At 35.7% G+C, this 18943-nt stretch overlaps 1 protein-coding gene across 2 annotated transcripts in view; it reads right to left on the bottom strand.

The window, feature by feature from the left end:
- Positions 1-17649, bottom strand: part of LOC594819 (TBC1 domain family member 5) — a 24566-nt gene extending 6917 nt beyond the window's left edge. Inside the window, exons 1-12 of one of the 2 annotated variants that reach the window (XM_011670580.2) lie at positions 17574-17649; positions 14716-14950; positions 13988-14153; positions 11352-11460; positions 10405-10575; positions 8590-8760; positions 7595-7683; positions 6300-6320; positions 3944-3994; positions 3176-3412; positions 2051-2193; positions 1070-1176 (exon numbers count right to left, since the gene is read on the bottom strand). In XM_011670580.2, coding sequence (XP_011668882.1) covers positions 1070-1176; positions 2051-2193; positions 3176-3412; positions 3944-3994; positions 6300-6320; positions 7595-7683; positions 8590-8760; positions 10405-10575; positions 11352-11460; positions 13988-14153; positions 14716-14812 — 1362 coding nt within the window. In that variant the 5' untranslated portion in view covers positions 14813-14950; positions 17574-17649. The remainder of the gene's footprint in view (positions 1-1069; positions 1177-2050; positions 2194-3175; positions 3413-3943; positions 3995-6299; positions 6321-7594; positions 7684-8589; positions 8761-10404; positions 10576-11351; positions 11461-13987; positions 14154-14715; positions 14951-17573) is intronic. The other variant, XM_794243.4, reaches the window with a different exon arrangement.
- Positions 17650-18943: the final 1294 nt, after the last annotated feature.

Raw genomic sequence — 18943 nt, 5'->3', positions numbered from 1 at the left:
TCCAGACTTTTGCCATGTTCTTTATGTTTTAATAAAAAAAGAAGAAGATTGAATTGAGTGAAATTAGGTAAATGAACTGTTCTGATGTGTGATAAACATAAGTACCAGTAAACTTGATGACACTGAGGAGGGGGGGGGGGGGGGGGGGGTGGTGGTGGTACCATAGTGAATAGACAGCATTGATGAATAAAAGCACCTGGTCTTAAAGAGTGTTTGATAACCCTATCATGGTGAACAAATAAGCCTAGGCTTCAGCAGTCTATTGAAATCAGGTGACACCCTTTCCATCCTGGTGTTAATTGGGTGGCTTACCTGCCTATAACAATTATTGCCCACTAATTGGAGGTTGCAAGTAAGTCTTTTGTCCTATTATCACTACATTCAATTTACAGAGGCTTGTAGTGTAATACAAAGGGTGTAATGTTGTAAAGACATTCCAGAGGTTTAAGCTACAAAAGCTTGAGTTAATTATTAATGGGTAAATAAAGGGGTACATGAAACCTCAATTGAGCCAGGTAAATTTTCTGGAGAGAGAAAATGATCAGGATTTAGAAAGCAGTGGAAGAGTCAATAGAGGTCATGGATTAATAAAGCCATGTTGGATTAGAGGTGGTTGGTATTGATCCAAATCTTTGGAGATTTGGCTGGGTTCTTGCCTTGGGTTTGACTAGTTGATAATCTTTTCAAACTGAAGTATGTGAAATGAAGTTGACTTACCTTAGGTTAACTTACATTCTCCAGTGACAATTGTTTTGGGCTGTGTTTCATTGTAACTATAGGTTTAGGGTTACAATTCCATTTAGGGATATGTTTAGGGTTTATAGGTTAAGTGTTTGGTCCATGGCTGAATTTAGGAGAGTGGTAGGTGTAGGATATGAACCATGGAGCAATTTATTACCAGAGCATATATCCCAGAAACAATCTGATGGCCTTAATGACCAAGTAGTGGTGGTACTGTAGGATACCAAAGTATTAACCCAGTGACTACCAACTTCTCTCATTCACATAGACTTAATGCAGGGACCACCAGGATCCAGTAGGCAATGGCTTAACATGAATCTGCACGTACCTTTGGATCTCTAAGATGTAAGGCCTTATTGACCAGGTAGTGGATGTCATCTACAGTAGGATACCTCATCAATAGCATCAGGCAGTTGGCATACTCTGCTGTCAATACTGAAAATATACGACCAAAATGAAAAAAGAGCTTAATTCTTAATTAGATTTACAGAAAAATATAGTTCTAGGTCGATTCAGTTTAGTCCATGTGAAATATATTACAGTTCCAACTCATAAACGATCCACCATTTTCTTGCTTGACACATAAACAAACATCTGGTAAAAGCCCACCGCAAAAGTATTCATTTTGTAGGATACATCCTTTGGAAACTGCTTTGCACAAAGCGAAAGCAAACACACGAGTAGAACGACTCATGTAAAGAATTAAACAAATTGTGCTGTCGTGGACATATTTGTAACATTTTCTATATGTCCTTAAAGTGTCCCACCCAAAGCATATAAAATCAAACAATGTAATCGTCCAAGTGGAACAAAAGATGAGTTAAGAAAGAACTCTGCATTTGCTGATATTTGTTCAAAACAGGGTGCCTTGAGAAATTGATACAAGGCATGTAATCGCAACCTATATTTGTGTAATGCAGTAGCACATGCTGACTTTTGTTTTTCCACATTTATCATTAATGACTGATTAATTGTCATGAATTATGGTGTGTTGATCGGGACAGACCCCGACTACCTACTTGCTATTTATTGGATCCATTTACCAAATGTATGTATAGTTTATGCTGAAATACAATGTAACTTTTTTTAAAGCCCCACTGTCCTACTTGAAGCTCCTTGCTCCCTCTATATAGAAAACTTCCCCAATTGGTGCCTGTTGGTCCCCCATGATCCTCTTTTTCTTAAGTTAGTTGAGAGCTGAGTTAATGAGATAGCCACCTGTCAGTGACCTTGCTGTGTGGTCTTTAAATGAAAATATTTGGTAATCAATGAAATGAATGAATGACTAGTGACTATGAGTTGTACTTACAAAGTTCTCTGATTTTGATGAGCATGGCAACAAAAATGTAATCAACCAGATCCAGCATCGGCGAATCAGCAAAGATGGCATCCCATAATACTATCAGATCCTGGAATGTGAACTCTCGACCGAACAACAGCCGCAACCATCGGCTGTCAAACAGAATACAAGATACACAAATCATGGTCATTACTACTGTACTGTTTCTTCAAGATTGAAAACAAAAATGAATGTGAAAAAGGGACATACTGGTAGGTAACTACATGCATATGACTGTCTGGGTAGGAAGAATTAACTGCCATGTGAAAAAAAAGAAAAAAGAAACACGTCCAGTTCAAGCTCATGAAATCTTAACTTTGCTTCATGTCTACTCTATTATTGACATAATCAAGGATTAATGAATTAATTTAGCACCTCTAATTCGTAAATGCCAAGCATTCAGGATCAATTATATACTGGTAAGCCATTTCCTGAGAGCCAAGAGGATGTTGAGTCTCTAAAAACAAAAATCATTTAGGGCCTTCTGGCTCACAGCGACTGCAGATTTAAAATCATTCATAGATACAACTACCCCTGATATGACAATACTGCACTGTTATAGGATCATTGTCATATTAGTGTTTGTCCAGAATATAAAGAAGAAAAAGAAAAAGAAAGAAAAAGGATGGAAGCATTCAATAAGAATATGTTTTAAAGGCCCACTGACTACTTGTAGCTACTTGCGCCCTCTATATAACAAACCATGCCTAATCGGTGACCATTGGTCCCCCATGATCCTCTTTTTCTTAAGTTAACTGAGAGCTGAGTTGGTGAGATAACCACCTGTCCAGTGACCTTGCAGGGCAGTCTAATCCCTCCTGTAAACTATGGCAGATACGCTTTAATCATCTTCATATGATATGTTCAGATGCTTCCCTGTGCTGCTTTTATAGGTATCCTTTCATCTATTATTTTGCTAATTGATGTATTTATGACTGTTATTTATGTGTTTATACATGTTGAATGATAAATCAATTGAAATTCTTATTGAAAAATTGAAATTGTAATTGAATTTTGTTGGGGCTTTTCTTCTGTCCTAAAGTAGTCTTAGCTCTGGTTGACCAAACTACTTACTAGTCATTATATATAACTTACATGCCATATATCTGAGGCTGGATATCTAGCTGATTGAGATGAGTGTAAAGCTCAAAATCATGTTTCTTGAGGATAAACTCTCGTATCCTGTTGAGTTTCTTGACCAGAGGGGAGGAGGGGTTGCACTCCTCTGGCTTAGAGAAGGGCTCTGATTGGACGAAACCACTCTGAGCAGGGAAGTCTTGACCGTGATGAAACCATGGCTCGGCCGTCTCCATCAGATGACAAAAGAGGGTGCTGTTCAAATAAGAGCAAAAAAAAAAAGGGTTTCAAACCTTCATGGACTTTCTCAAGATCAGTTTTGCAATTGATCCCATAAACATTCATGGAGATTATTTTGTTACATTTGAAATACAAGTGATCTAAAGAAATATTTAAAAACATACTACTTGAACTTGTTTTTTATATATTATTTATTTAAAAGTGGTTTAATTTGTATTTATTTTCAAAAATATGAGAAACAGGAAGTAATGGATAAGGAAACAATATCTTGAGAAAGTTAATCATGTTATTGTATTTGGTAAAGATACCTAGAAGAAAAAAAATCTTTGTTCAATCAACAACTATAATGATTGATAAAAATATCATTTGTAATAACAAAACCAATCACTTTGTCATCTAAGGAAATAAACACAATAAATATTGATATCAAGAGCAGATTAGTTCCATAAGTAATTTCTGAAATCCAAACTCCTTCCACTTACGAGGAACAAAGGTATTATAGTTTTGCTTTCTTTTTAAACATAGTTTGAAATTACTTATACTTACTATGAATCGTGCTCCAAGTAGTCAGGATTCATGAGTTCTGAAACTATTTCTCTGCAAGGGAAGATGTGGGGGAAGTAGCAAAGCCAGATTGATGTTTAATTGTAGAAAGATGATACTGATAGATACAGCATACTGTCTTATTTTACACTGCCCATAATGATTTATATAAAAGAAGAAATACTGAGCTCAGCATATATTAAACACACTAAACAAATTCACATAATGAATGGCTCTGATGCAGCTCAGTTAAACATCTGAATTTCAGTGATCTTCCTAGATGTAAAGTTGGCAATGACACTTCATAAGTAAAACAATAAATGATTAAAAAGAACTGGCAACACATTTCTCTCTTTAAACAAATGAGTTGCAGTATTTCTAAAATCTAAGCATCTAATCTAAATGTCAAAAAATAGGGCACATTACAGCAGTGTGCAGCTTTTTCCTTTTTTGCAGAATATGACTGCAGTAAAGAATTCCATGGTACTAAGTTTTATAGCATGTTTTTATTTCTTTCAGAATGTAGCATGGAGGACTAGTGACCTCCCAATTGATGTCAAGATTAAAAACTGTCACTGAGAAGGGCAAAATCATCGATGGGGGGGGGGGGGGGGGCAGTGCAAACTGCCGCACTCCATGATACCAAAGAGGCTGAATGAGCTGCAGCAAGAGTTATTTGAAATCTCTGAAAATTGTAATGTAAAGGCATGTGATTGCACATTTTTTCTTGAAAATATAAACATTTGATGGTTAAGAATGTAAGACAATACATTGATGAATGCCTGCAAGCATCCCAAAAATCCAGAGCATTAATGAAACCATTGTGCCACATGAATACAATATCTTTTTCAAAACAAGTAGAGATGATATCAATTATTAGTCCCACAAAGTTATAATATAGTGGAGAATGTCACTGGTGTTAGATCAGAATTATTCTTTACTGAGTAAAACACTTGAATCATCAAATAAATTAAGATTATGTGGTGCAACTGTTCTACAACTGAAAATAATGTTGATTTCCCTCCCGATGAAATAATGCACTCGCTCCAGCACCTTGCATGATTTATGTCCAAATGCATGAATGAAATATGATTTAAGTCATGAGAAAACATTGTTTGCTGAGAGCCAGAAGGACATTAAGCCATAATGATAATAATAATGATAATAATAATGATATTCAGTTCTTGCAAAGCTGATATCACATTATATAACCTCCCTACATGTATGCGCTTCCAAAGAACTTTAGCTTTAGCTCCCGTGGCAGCCGTTATTAGCGCACAGTGCATTTCAAGGAATAATTCTACCAGGTACCCATTTACCTCACCTGGGTTGAGTGTGGCAAAATGTAGATTAACGTCTTGCCAAAGGACATTAGTGCCGCGGCGGGACTTGAACCACGGACCTTGTGATCTACAGTCCGGTGACATATCCACTAGACCACTACACCTCAATTACTTAACACCGATGTAATTGTTGATAGACCATTCAAATCACAATGAATCAATATTGTGGTATTTTGCTTGCATGTGCTCCTGTTTTGTGGATACGGTTAATTTTGCCCATCCCTGTATCCGTCCCATGCATTTGAACATCCTGCATTGCTGCTCTGGTATGGGAATCGTATTTTGAGAGAAATTTGCTATGATTTATTCCGGATTGTTTATCCTGCAGTAGATTGTTTCTTTGAAACAGTGAAATAAAAGCAAACGCACATCATCTTCGTTAAAAACCACAACTCTCATCTGCACATAGCGACCTGAGTTAAGCACATGGTGTCGGGTCTACTTACCCAGGTTTCTCTTTCTTATCTATGCTCATTACTCAGCCAGTATACATTTTCTACCAAAATTGTTTGGCACATGTCAATTATTTGTAATCTTGAACATTCAGTGTAAGTTTTGTTGGATTCTGTGAGAATTTATTTCTATATTTACCAGAACTCTTATTTAGTAAATCCCCAAAGGCGCAACAATAATTATATCTACTAAATTTTCTTCCAGAAAGAACATTTACACCAAGGAATTACTGGAAACCAGCTCCTCTTACCCAATGTAAAAACAACATCATGAAGCCGAGAAAGAAAATTCACTCTCACACAATCTTATCCAAAATGTTGCTTATCCAATGAAATCAAATCTATGTGATTACCTAAAATTCACTAATGTTACAATAAAAAGCCGGTTAAAAACAATGTTAGTCAAAAGGATGCTTTTTTATGTATATGGTGAGGACAGGAAGAGATGGATATGAAATGTTAATCACACAGCAAGTGGACTGTACGGATTCAATGAAAAAATGAGAAAGAATAAGTGGAAATGAATTTAAAGCTGTAAAATATGATAATAATATAAAGTATAACCTTTCATTGGGGCCAAAAACGCTGTACATTGCACAGCATTGGAGTGGTATGAAGGAAACAGATGATATATCAGAATTATTCTTCACACAATTCAACAAGAATTATTCACAATGCCAGAAAACAATCAAGGAATCGATACATCACTTAATTCCAGACAATGTTTCAATGGAAGCAAAGAAAAGAGGGAAATATTTCATAAATTAGTGTTATGCACTTCGTCTCTACTCATGCAATTTCATGCAGTGATCTACAGAAAAGTTTACCGTAACTATCTACCTTATAAACAGAAAACAAAATTATCAGTCTTTAAACTGATCAGATTTATTCAGTACACAACATTTTTAATTCATTTTCATCTAAATATCAGCTACATTCAAGAACAACAATTCTTGCTATATTGCAGTTGGTATAAACTATGTAATATATACAAAACTTTTTTTTAAAGGCTAAATTTCATGAAATTGGAAGTTGATTTGTATTGATGCATAATCACAATGTAGCGTGGATTGTTATAAATAGAAATTCAGCTGAAAATGAGGAATATGCTCCAAAATAATCTGTTTTTGTAAGCACCCTGAGAGTGTGGTATCATATATCTTGATCATTTTCTGTTATGGTTTCGTATGAAGTGAGGGGCTGTACTTCCACCATACAATCCTTTTAATCACAATAATTCACTTTCTAATGAAGAAGGTGAGAGGGAGGGGTATCCATAGGTTATACAAGTGTATGCAGGGCAAACCATTGCTATATTTTCATCCAAGATGATTTTCCACTTATAGATTTCATAGTACATGTACCCCTACATGTCATGTCTCTCATAATTTCTGCTTGTTATTTTACAAAGAAAACCAAGAGATATTATTTAACAAAAGCCCATGTGAATATGGCAAAATGAAGTAAAAAGGTGTATCTTATCCCAACATATATTTTCAATTTGTTAATAAATTTACAAAAATATATATTTCCAAAGGTCCTGGTCATCTTATCATTGTGTATGGTTTGTTTAGTGGGTGAAGGATCAGCTTGTGTATACAGTCAAACCTGCTTTAGCGACCACCTGTATAGAAAGACCACCTGTCTACAAAGACCACATTTTTTGTTTCCCTTAAAACTGGTTTCTCATTTAAACATGTACTAAAGGAACCTGTACATAAAGACCATCTGCCTACAAAGATCACTTTACTTATCTCCCTTGGGTGGTCCCTACAGACAGGTTTCACTGTATGTGGCCTTTATAGACAGGTGGTGATTCGATCAGGATTGAGTATATTACATTTGATACATGTACTTACAGCTGTGATTCCATTTCTTTGGCATGTAGAAATGCTTGCTGATCGCAATGTATCACAAACATCAGGGGAGCTAGGAGTTCATGCATTCCCTGAATGGAGAAGACAAACATAGCATGACATAAATCAATTAATGCCTTTATATTCATGTTACAACTTAAAAGAAAAGTAAAATCAATTGAATTACTTAAAAAACTGAAACTTTAAGGATCTGTAGTAACTTTCTGAAATTGCAAAGCCATTTTCATAGCAAAGAACTCTTATAGGTTGCACAATCGAGAGTTCTAATTCTACTACTTTGTGGCATAAATTTATCTGTTTGTCTATCTTTTGATATACCGTACATGTATCAATAAATACATTGTGACACTTTCAAAACTTGGATCTTAGGTCACAACAATAGTTGCGATACTTAAACACACAAAACAGTTATTTTAACAAAGAATTAGTCATTTGTAGTACAATTTTTCTGTATTCCCCTGTTTATCTTTAATATTTTACACTGATTGCAACACAGCATCAATTCTGCTTTAAATTAACTGCATTTTACATGTATACTTTAATTCAAAGATAGAAAACAGTACATATATCAAAAATATAATTGAATTGTACATGCTGTTTGAATTAATGTCAATGCTAAGGAAGACTATTTGTCCGGGCTAGGCTCAATAATCAAACTTTCAAGTAGTCATACCAGGAAACAAGATCAAAAAGAGCATTTAGTAATTAAGGAAAAACAAAGAAAAAACAACATCTATAAAAAAATGTGTGGTACATGGTAATTCACTTTCCACCTCTCTCCCCCACCCACCTCCACCTTTCATCAATAACATCTTAATGATTGTAATTCAATTGGTTGTACAAACACAAGAGGTGCGTTTCTTCCCTGTCTCTGTCTCCTGTTACCAATAACACTTTAAGTGACCGTACTTCATTTATTTCCTGCAACTGACCACTTGTCACTAAATCCTCCTATGCATGTTGAGATGAGCACTGACCTGTTTGTACAGCACATGGCTATTTTCCTTGGCAAAACAGAAAAGGATATCAATCATCATGTCCCGGATCTTTTCGCTCTTGAAGAAAGCGATCTCGGGAAAACATCTGACCACGTCTTGTTTGATTTCGGTTCGGCAGTCCTTGTCTTGGAAGAACCTGTTCCAGGGGCTCTGAAAAGCAGGAAATTAAAAAAACAAATTAATTTGGTTTAAATGATGTTAGTTTATATATGATTGATCAATGTCGAGTACTTTAATACATCTTGCGTGAACAATTGTGGATTCTTTTCATGCTTCAGACTTCTCTGTCCATCCCCCCTCCCCTCCTCTCTCTCTAACCTAAATTATTTTATACTGACCATTTTGTGCAGTGATGAAAAAAATATTACAAAATATGTTCCATTCTGCTTTGAATCCTAAATCCATTCTTGTGAATGTTAACTTTTGTTATATTTATCATCATCTCTTTAAAATTGTTCTTCAATCATTGTTTTTCTCATTTAATATCCCACTTTTCTCATATTCAATCCTTTTCTTTTCTCCTTTTTCATCACTTTTTATCTCCTCAACTTCACTTCATTGAGACTCTGTTCTCTTTTCTTTTTCTGCCATTATATCAAGAGCTTTCCTTTTCCCCTTTCTCTTTCATAGTTCCCATACATCTACACAAACCATTCAAAACCCTTTAGTCCTCTCTACATTATCTCAATCTTTCTCTTCACACATTCCTCTTTCATTTACTTTTATCTTATCTTTAAGCAAATAGTTTAAGTTCACAAAAAAAGTATCCTTCATATCCCTTTCTCATCGCCCACTCCAATGTTGTCTCACTCTGTCTTTCCTCATATTTTCCTGGCTCTCTTCATTCACCCCTCTACAGTCTCACCTCGATTCACTTTTAAAGAAAGATATTTTTCTTCATGTGAAACCTTTCCTTATCTCTCCACCCACTCTTCTTCCCTTTTCATTTCATCTCCTCTTTACGTTTAAAAAACTAGTGTATAGTTAAGTTCACAAAATATTCCCCAACATTTCCCTTCATCGCCCACTCCATTTCCTGGACCTCTATATTCACCCCTCTACAGTCTCCCCTTGTTTCATTTTTAAAGATATTTTTTCTTCATGCGAAACCTTTCCTTATCTCTCCACCCACTCTTTTTCCCTTTTCATTTCATCTTCTCTTTACGTTAAAAAAACTAGTGTATAGTTAAGTTCACAAAATATTCCCCAACATTTCCCTTCATCGCCCACTTTATTTCCTGGACCTCTATATTCACCCCTCTACAGTCTCCCCTTGTTTCATTTTTAAAGATATTTTTCTTCATGTGAAACCTTTCCTTATCTCTCCACCCACTCTTCTTCCCTTTTCATTTCGTCTTCTCTTTACGTTTAAAAAATTAGTGTATAGTTAAGTTCACAAAATATTCCCCAACATTTCCCTTCATCGCCCACTCCATTTCCTGGACCTCTATATTCACCCCTCTACAGTCTCACCTTGATTCACTTTTAAAGAGAGATATTTTTCATCCTGTGAAATATTTCCTTATTTCTCCACCCACTCCTCTTCCCTTTTCATTTCATTTTTATCTTTAAGAAAAAAGGGTATAGTTGAGTTCACAAAATATCCCCCAACATTTCCCTATATCGCCTACTCCTATGTCATTTCTCTCTGCCCTTCCTCATATTTTCCTGAATATCTTCATTTACTCCCCTTGTTTCACTTTTAAGGAGATATTTTTCTTCCTGTGAAATCTTTCCTTATCTATCCTTCCTCTCCACTCACTCACTTTCCCCCTCCTTTCTTCCACATCTCACCTCTTCCATCTGTGATAGCGGATTGTTGAGCGTAGGATCCATTGCCCTATCCCTCAATCCTTCTTTCGTGCTGTGTATATGTTGCTCTCTAAATCCATCATACTTCTTTCTGTTTTCCCTCACAGACTGCAGCCAAGCTGTTCTGTCTTCGGGTAAGCAGTCTAGGTAGATCTTGAGATAAAATTGGATTTTTACTAGGTTTTTTTATAAAATGGCTAGGAATTGATTTTCCAAAACAAAGGAGAATAAGAAGTCTTATTTTCATACAGCAGATGTCTTTCATACAGTCCAGGGGGGCGTTTCACAAAACTTGTCATCAGTGACAAATGACAATTTTTGTTATAAGCTACTGAAATCCTTGCTTCTGATTGGTTATCAACAGATTTGTCACTGATTTTTGTCATTTGTCATTGAAAAAAGGCTTTGTGAAACGGGTCCCAGGAGTTGTAAATTGAGGAAACTCCTTGATTCAGTGGAGGTACATTTAATATATATACAGTCAAACCTGTCTGCAGCGACCGCCCAAGGGAAACACAAAAAGTGGTCTTTGTAGACAGGTGGTCTTTGTAGTCAGGTTCCTTTAGTACACGTTTCAATGAGAAACAATTTTCAAGGGAAACAAAAAGTGTGCTTGTTGTAGACAGGTGGTCTTTGTAGACAGGTGGTCACTAAAGCAGGTTTGACTGTAGTAGATAAATCAATTAATATGATACCATTTTCTCATTATCTTGTTTGCCTCTTCGAATGTGTACAAAATATTGAGATTTTCTTTGATCTCAACAGGGTCAAATCATTCAAATGATTTCAAATCAAATAAATCTTGTAAAAAGTAAGAAGAATCATAGTATGTGACTGCTATCAGTAGGATATATAACAGTGTTTTATTTATATTACAATGTTTACGACAAAAAACAAGTATCAACAACAAAAATACATGCAAAACTCACCTTCCAGCAGATACTACGGAACCTGCTGCTCCTTAATCTGCCTTTCTTACCCTCCTGTTTGACTACCTGCAAGTAGTCATCACGCTCAAACAGTCGAAACCACTCATCCCTAAAGTTAAACAATTAGATAACATTGAATTTGAATAATGATAATAACAGGACATTCACAATATACATCCACCCCAAAGGATGGTAAAACCCCTGTTCATTGTTACATTATTGATCTGGTTCTAGCTGAGCTGTTATAAATAGTGCTTGAATTATTAAAGGAAGTTCTTCCTAGAAGGTACAATAGGGGAAAATTTAGTTTATTGTTTTCTCAAAAGATGAGAGTATCATGGCTGAGGTATAAACTTGGACTAGTTGGTAGTTAAGTAATGTATCAACACTCCACAGACCCATCAAATAAATACGATTCAAAGCTCTACCATTTTTCATATTTTTGTTTATTTCATTTTTTTTCGGGGGGGGGGGGGGAATTGGGGTTGGACTTTAGAGTTTAGACAAGTATCTCATGAATCGTACATAGTCACGTAATTAATGGTTGACACAGACTTAAAGAGTGCAATATACTTGAAGTACAGAAGTCATGAAGAGACATCTCCTTAAGTGCATGAACTAAAACTCAAATTTTATTACAGGAAGAAACGTGTTAATCATGTTGATGTTTTGAATACCGGTAATACCATAGTACATGTCATCCTAGGACTTTGTTGAATTGAGATATTTTTCATTGCATAGCCTGTCAAAAATCCATCTTTTTAGCTATCATACTAGAAATTGTGATCTTGTTCAATGAAACTTCAATACCATATTCAATCACAAAGTGGAATCTAATGCCATCACACACACAGCTGGGGGAAATACAATCAAACATTAACCAAAATTATTCTCTATGGATCCTTGTACTTGATATTTCTTGTTGCATACATGTGTAAACAACTTGTAATGCTAATGAGTAGAGGCTTAAGTTCACTGCATGAAAACTTTTAAAAGGAGAATGTAATACACATAAAATTGAATGAAACTCTCTCAGTAGGCAAGCTCTTATACCATCACACACCTAAATGTAGCTGGGGGAAATAGAATCAAACATTAACCAGATATTCTCTTTGGATTCTTGTTATCTTAATGCATGTTTAAATTAAACAACAAAACTGTAATGCTAATGAATGGATGCTTAGGTTCACTGCAAGGAAACTTAAAGGTAATACAAAGTTTTGGGAAAATTTGAAAATTGGGTAGATAATGATTCTTTACATTTTTGATATATTTGGATGCCCCTGTAGATGCATTATAAGCACTATAAATGTTAGCCCCTAAAACATGTCTGCTTTCGAGAAAAATTGAAAATTAAAATTTACCGGTGCTCCCGGTAAATTTTGATAAATTTCAATCAGCGCCTACGGCTGTACAATGGTAGCTGCGACCATGAAATTTTCAGAATATGTAGTTGTAATATATAATCTCCAAACGGGAATAGCTAAATGGTCGATTTTAGTCAAGAAACATTGTTTTATAGCGAAATTAATATATTGGACTTGAGAGGGAGCTACACAACATAAAAAGTTTATTATTTACAATTTCATAACTTTAGACTCGATTTCAACCGCGACAACGTTCACTGAATATTCTGAGACCGTATATGCTTCCAAAATGTTCATTTGAACCAAATTCATGGCCCCATACCAAAACTTTTTATTACCTTTAAGGAGAATATTAATACCCAGAGCATTTAATGAATCTTTCTCAGTGGTCAAGTTCTCATGCCATCACAATGATCACACACCTAGATTGGGGAGAATATAATACCAATACCCATACCAAAAACATTCCATGACACTCTCTGGATGGTCAAGCTTCCTGAAACTTGATATTGACTTACAGATCTATGTGTGACTACACTAGCAACAACAGGAAATATATGAGGTCATAGAGTACTAAGCAGACAAAGTGTGCAACAGGATGTTTGGAAGGTAACCCCACCACAAGGCACATGTCAGTGAATACATTACATGTATGTTTACTACAGTGCATATTGCATATCATTGTTACGGTCTATAAACTTCATTTTATATCTTTGCGTCTCATACACCCAAATCCAAATATGTACAAGATATTTCTTTTTTTTTAAAGCAGCATGGGATTTTTCAACCCAACCGCCAACTCCCACCCCCCCTTCCCTTATTTTGTCTCCGCCTCTGTCTTTCTCTTTCCATTTTCCTCTTTATCCACGAATCTATCTGCAGTGAAACCTGCTTAGCCATCGCCCATATTTAAAGACCACCTATCTACAGTATAAATGCATTCTGTTTCCCTAGTATTGCTTGTTGAAATGTGTACTAATGTATCATTAAAGACCATCTGCCTCTAACGAGCATTTCCTTGTATCCCTTGAGTAGTCTAAATATACAAGTTTACATTTACTTTTCAGTCTGCCTCAACATCTTTTTTATATTTTTTGAAAATCCCATTTTCACAATCTGTTTCACTGTCCTGCTTCTTTCACTAACGTTCTCTATGCATACGTGTACTTCTTTTCCAATCTTCAATCTCTTTTTGTCTGTCCGTCTCTCTCTCTCAGCTTCCTCATTTTCCTTTTCTCCCTTTTAGATATTAGACATTACATGGCTTACCTATAAGAGTTTGTAGTACTGCTGCTGTGGTATGTGTCTTCTTCATTATCTAATTCCCCTACTCCAATCTGAGCATCTTTGCCTTGTCCTTGTTGTTCTTGATGCTCCATAGATGGGGAACCCTTGTTGGACTCTGTCTGAAACTGAGACAGGGGGTCCTGTGAAGCTGTGAAATGAAAATAGTATTTGTTAGAACCTACAAGTGTCCTTATGATTATCACAAAAGCTTACTGGCACACAATACCATTATAATAACAAAATTTCTCTTTTCCCCCTTGTTTATTTTTTTAATCTGACTACCAGTGTTAGTATTGATACCTTCCATTTATGTAAAGCTACGGCCTGTTGAAAAATTATCATTTTCATAAAAGATTACAGGTAAATTTCATCTACAGAAAGGCCAACCAATATTATGTTTTCTCCTATTAAGGCAGTATTCACTTATCAGCATCCCACAAAAATTAAGCATTGGCCAATGAGCTGGGATATTAATTTACTCGAATAGAGAAAGTTATCTCACTATGAAGTCAAGATGATGTCATCCAACAAGAAGGCAAAAATGTTGAGACTTTTAATAATTAGTCTGACTGTTAGGGTTGGTGCATACATTTATTCATGCATCAACATTTAATTTGAATTAAACAAATTTTATTCATTACTTTATATTTTAGGCAGGACAGATGAGGCCCAGGGGTCACAATGTGAAAACCTAGGATCTAGTTACTTACTCTGCATTCCTGTTACTGGAGTTGATTCTCTGATTGTGGAAGGGTGTTGGACATCTACCCAACTTTGCAAGTTAGGGACGGCTTCAGATGTGGTCATGGGATAGTTATGGTTGAGTCTTTAAAAGTAGTCTTTTCTGGATGTTTGATGTTCTATGGTGAAGAGACTACTTGTCCATCCACAATCATGTACCGGTAAGCTGGTTTTCTCTGAGATATCTGTGGCTTGTCACTAGATCTGTAAGGAATAAGAATGGATGACAGATAAAATTGTCATGAATGGTAATGCAGTGTGAGGAGGTTTCTTTTTTAAATAGTTGCGTAAGGGCGTGTGTGCCTGTATGTACATATAATTCAGAATTCATTTAAACATATTTTGAGGCCCACATACTTACACATGCATATGTTAATGGCTGACATAAACATGAGCTTCTGCTCTCATATGTACAAGCTTACTTGAAATAAGCTGGTACCCCTTCATAGCTGTACCTATTAGAATTGGCTTCAATAGATTTTGTGTGTAACAGTGGGGATTGGTCCAGCTAGGGTAGGTACATCATACATGAGGAGAAGAAATAGATTTTTTAAAACTTAATTTTCAACCTGGAAATCACAATTTTTTTGCAGAGTAATAGTTTCAGAGTCCCTGAATCAGGTCTTCTAGCATGTAAATTACTCTCGCTACATTGATTTTGACATTCCTTTCAGTACACACTTGTGGCACAGTGAATACCGGTACCATAAATCTCTGTGTATAAGGCGCACCCCTATGTTGCCGAAAACCCACGCGGGGAAGGACTTTCATTTAACATCGAAGTGCAGTTGAAAGCGGCGATTTGTGCTTGTGAACTTGTCACAAAAAGTAGTAACAATGTCGTTTTTAGAAGAATCTGTAAGATCATTAATGTAAATTAAAAACAGTAGAGTACCTAGGATAGAACCTTGTGGTACACCATGAATTATTATTATAAACTACATATTGAGATCTATTAGAAAGATTACTCTCAAACCAAGATGACAGACAAATTTGAGTGTTGTTGTAGTTTCTGAGTGGTGAGTCAACACACAGATTACTGAGCTGGGAGACACTGCCAGGCATAACTCCGGGCATAATTTTTTTTTTTTTTGTGTGCCCGACTTTCAATTGTTTTTAGGCAGCAAAAAAGTGCGCCTTATACACAGAGATTCACGGTACATATCACATTCTCATAGAGGTTTGGGCGCTTGGCCCCTTGGATTTAGCTTGTTGTTGTTGGGTTTGTTGGTGCTATCCATCGATTTTGATGATTTCCGCCAAGCTTCCCCATTTCCGCACCCTGTGTCTATCAGTCATAGGACCAAACCTACATGTATGTGGGACTGTGTAGCGAATTCACACAAGCTAAGACTAGTGTGCAAAATGCATACTGACCACTAGTGCCTCGCATTGCATTAAGACAATGTTTAGGTCCATTGCATGTACCAACTGAAAAGGGGGTAAATGAAATAAAATGCCAAATACTTGATAACAAATCAAACATCAACTCTAAAAAATTACTCTCTGACCTTAAATGGAGGTTTCATATTTCAAGGTCCAACAATGAAGAAATCCCTACCGGTACTCATAATTCTTGCAATTGTGTGTTATTTTTTCCATTAAAAGTCTTGGTTCTCTCAGCAATTAACTTGGCAATAAAAATTTGCCACAAAAACCTAGTCAATATTTTTCACATGAAAAATAAAGACTTGTATTCATGTTCTTGATAGAGAGTGATTTTTGTGGTGGCCAATTTCTTTTAAGTCAAGTTGCCTGGAAGATTTGAGCACTTGCGAGGGGAGCGTGCTAAACAAGAAATGTTCATAATTATCAAATCAACAGGATGATGGTATATTCCTGATTTTCTCTTTTTCAAAGTATTTTTCTAACATCGATGAGTTGAACTGATTGTATTGACTGAAATTCAGGTGTCATCGACTGTCAAGTGCAGATATTTGTGGATTCTGGTGACTTTTGTACAGTGGTGTTTGAAAGTTTTGAGAATCAATACAGGGTGTCTTAAATCTTTTCATAAAAGACAACATGTACAAGTAGACTATAGAAATGCTTCGATGTGTGGGGGAATTTGGTGCTGTATGACTTAAAAAGGAACAACTATTAAATGAAACAGTTTTAAGTGTGTCTGTGCTGTGTTAATAAAGAGTCAATTTTGCTGCTCCTCAATTCGGTGCACTCCTGCAACATTTTGGTATCAAAAGAACGGAAAATCGCAAGCTTGTTCGTTGCACAAATATCTTATATTTTTTATAGCATTGAGGGAATGGAACCTAGCGATAGCCAATAAGAAGGGCCCTTGTCGGCGCCAATTTGGTAAAATGAGGCTGCGATTTGCCAAGATCGAATGAACGATTTGCGCATGTGCTAAATGTAAGCTAAAGTTCTACGCGCTCGGACCAGCGCCCCAACCAGACGTCCTAACCGTAAATTGGTATGGAACTTCTTTTCAGTGTCGGTGTGTACAAAACTATCAACATTGCTCAAATAGCCACTTAAATCATGAGTGATTGATAAAAACAGTAGTTTTATACATAACATAAAAGACATAACACAAGTACACAACAACAGTAAGACTGTAAGAGTCAAAATTTCAAAAAGTAAACTCGAACCTACACTCAGTACTCACTCAGCAACCAGCACAAAACCTTACATATGGGACTCCACTGAACACTTGTCAATGCACATTTCTTTTGTTTGTCTACTAGCTAATACAAAATATCGAGTGTGCAAAATATCATATGATTGCCTATGATTGTTCATTTTGATATCCAGTACATGTTCTTATCCAAACATGGTTCAAATGAAAACATAAACAAAACTTTCATACCCGGAATAGCGATCCTCCCCTGCGAGACAGTGTACAGTCTTATGACAGATTGGTATCGTATCTGTCAGGTGTGCCTTTGTAAGACTTGAGCGATGAGCACGCGCCAAATGTTCTAAAGAATTGTTACCATTCTATGAAAGTTTAATGACATCACGTTGAACCAAATTCTTTCTTTTGTTTTTAACTCTCTAACTATGACGAATTCTATTCCTAACTACTTGCAATAAGGGAATTTGCAATTTGTTTCCTTGTAGTTTGTTTGCAAAAAATGATTTGATCTTTGTGTTTTTTGTACCTCTGAAATTCTATTATAATAATAATTTATTTTATTTGTGTTAAATATTCTTCTTCATCATCTTCTCCTTCTACTTCTTTTCTTCTTCTTTTTCTTCCTCTTCCTCTTCCTCTTCTTTTTCTACTCCTTAAAAGTATTATTATTATTGTTATTATCATTATTATTATAATTATTATCATTATTATTATAATTATTATCATTATTATTATAATTATTATCATTATTATTATAATTATTATCCTTATTATTATAATTATTAGTAGTATTATTGTTGTTGTTGTTGTTAGGTTATCATCTCTACTCTCACGTTGAGTCAGTGTTTTTCACTTTCTCGCCCATAAAACTAAAAAGTGAAAAAACATGGCCGGAGCTGCGAACTGTTTGCTAACACCAATTTTAAAAAATCATTTAAAAAGTACTAAGGGAATTGCTACTTGATTAAATTGCCTAAAACTTATTATTGTGACGTATCGACATTATTATATTGGTGCGGGTATTATCGTGGGTGGGGGTTGGGGTGGGGGCATTGGCCCGGCTCTGTCCAATTTGAATACTCTACTAAAAGATTCCATAGCTATGAATTAAGAGAACGCTGTCCAAAATTTTCCTCGACGGGCTATGTTCCATAACTCATCTCATAATATGATATAAAAATGATATGATGTAGGCTCGAACAGTCTTTTATCAGGCCTATTTTATGTGTTTATTTCGTGAGTATGGAAACATAAAACAAGTTTATTCCCATTGTTAAAGGCTTACAATCACCACTTTCAGTCAAAACAAAAAACAAAACAAAATAAAAAACATCTTGTTGTGGATGCATTGTACACGTTATGGTTGAAGAAAAACGGCTAGAGCTTCATGAACGGGGGGGGGGGGGGGGGAGGGGTGCCTTACTAAGTTACCTACTTACCGTATATGAATTTCAAACATAGCCTCACTCGGTATAAGTTATCGTGATCACCTGATCGTGATGTCAGTTACGATACATGTTTCATCATTCATTATAGCAAACTATGTCTCTCAAATCAGTCATTAATACTATAACATTGCCGCATATAATCGTACAGAGCCT

Source organism: Strongylocentrotus purpuratus, unplaced genomic scaffold (genome assembly GCF_000002235.5).
Source record: "Strongylocentrotus purpuratus isolate Spur 01 unplaced genomic scaffold, Spur_5.0 spur5_scaffold_6, whole genome shotgun sequence".
NCBI classification, from domain to species: Eukaryota; Metazoa; Echinodermata; class Echinoidea; order Camarodonta; family Strongylocentrotidae; genus Strongylocentrotus; species Strongylocentrotus purpuratus.
Note: the sequence above shows the minus strand (reverse complement) of the source record. Positions and strands in the feature narration are given on the sequence as shown.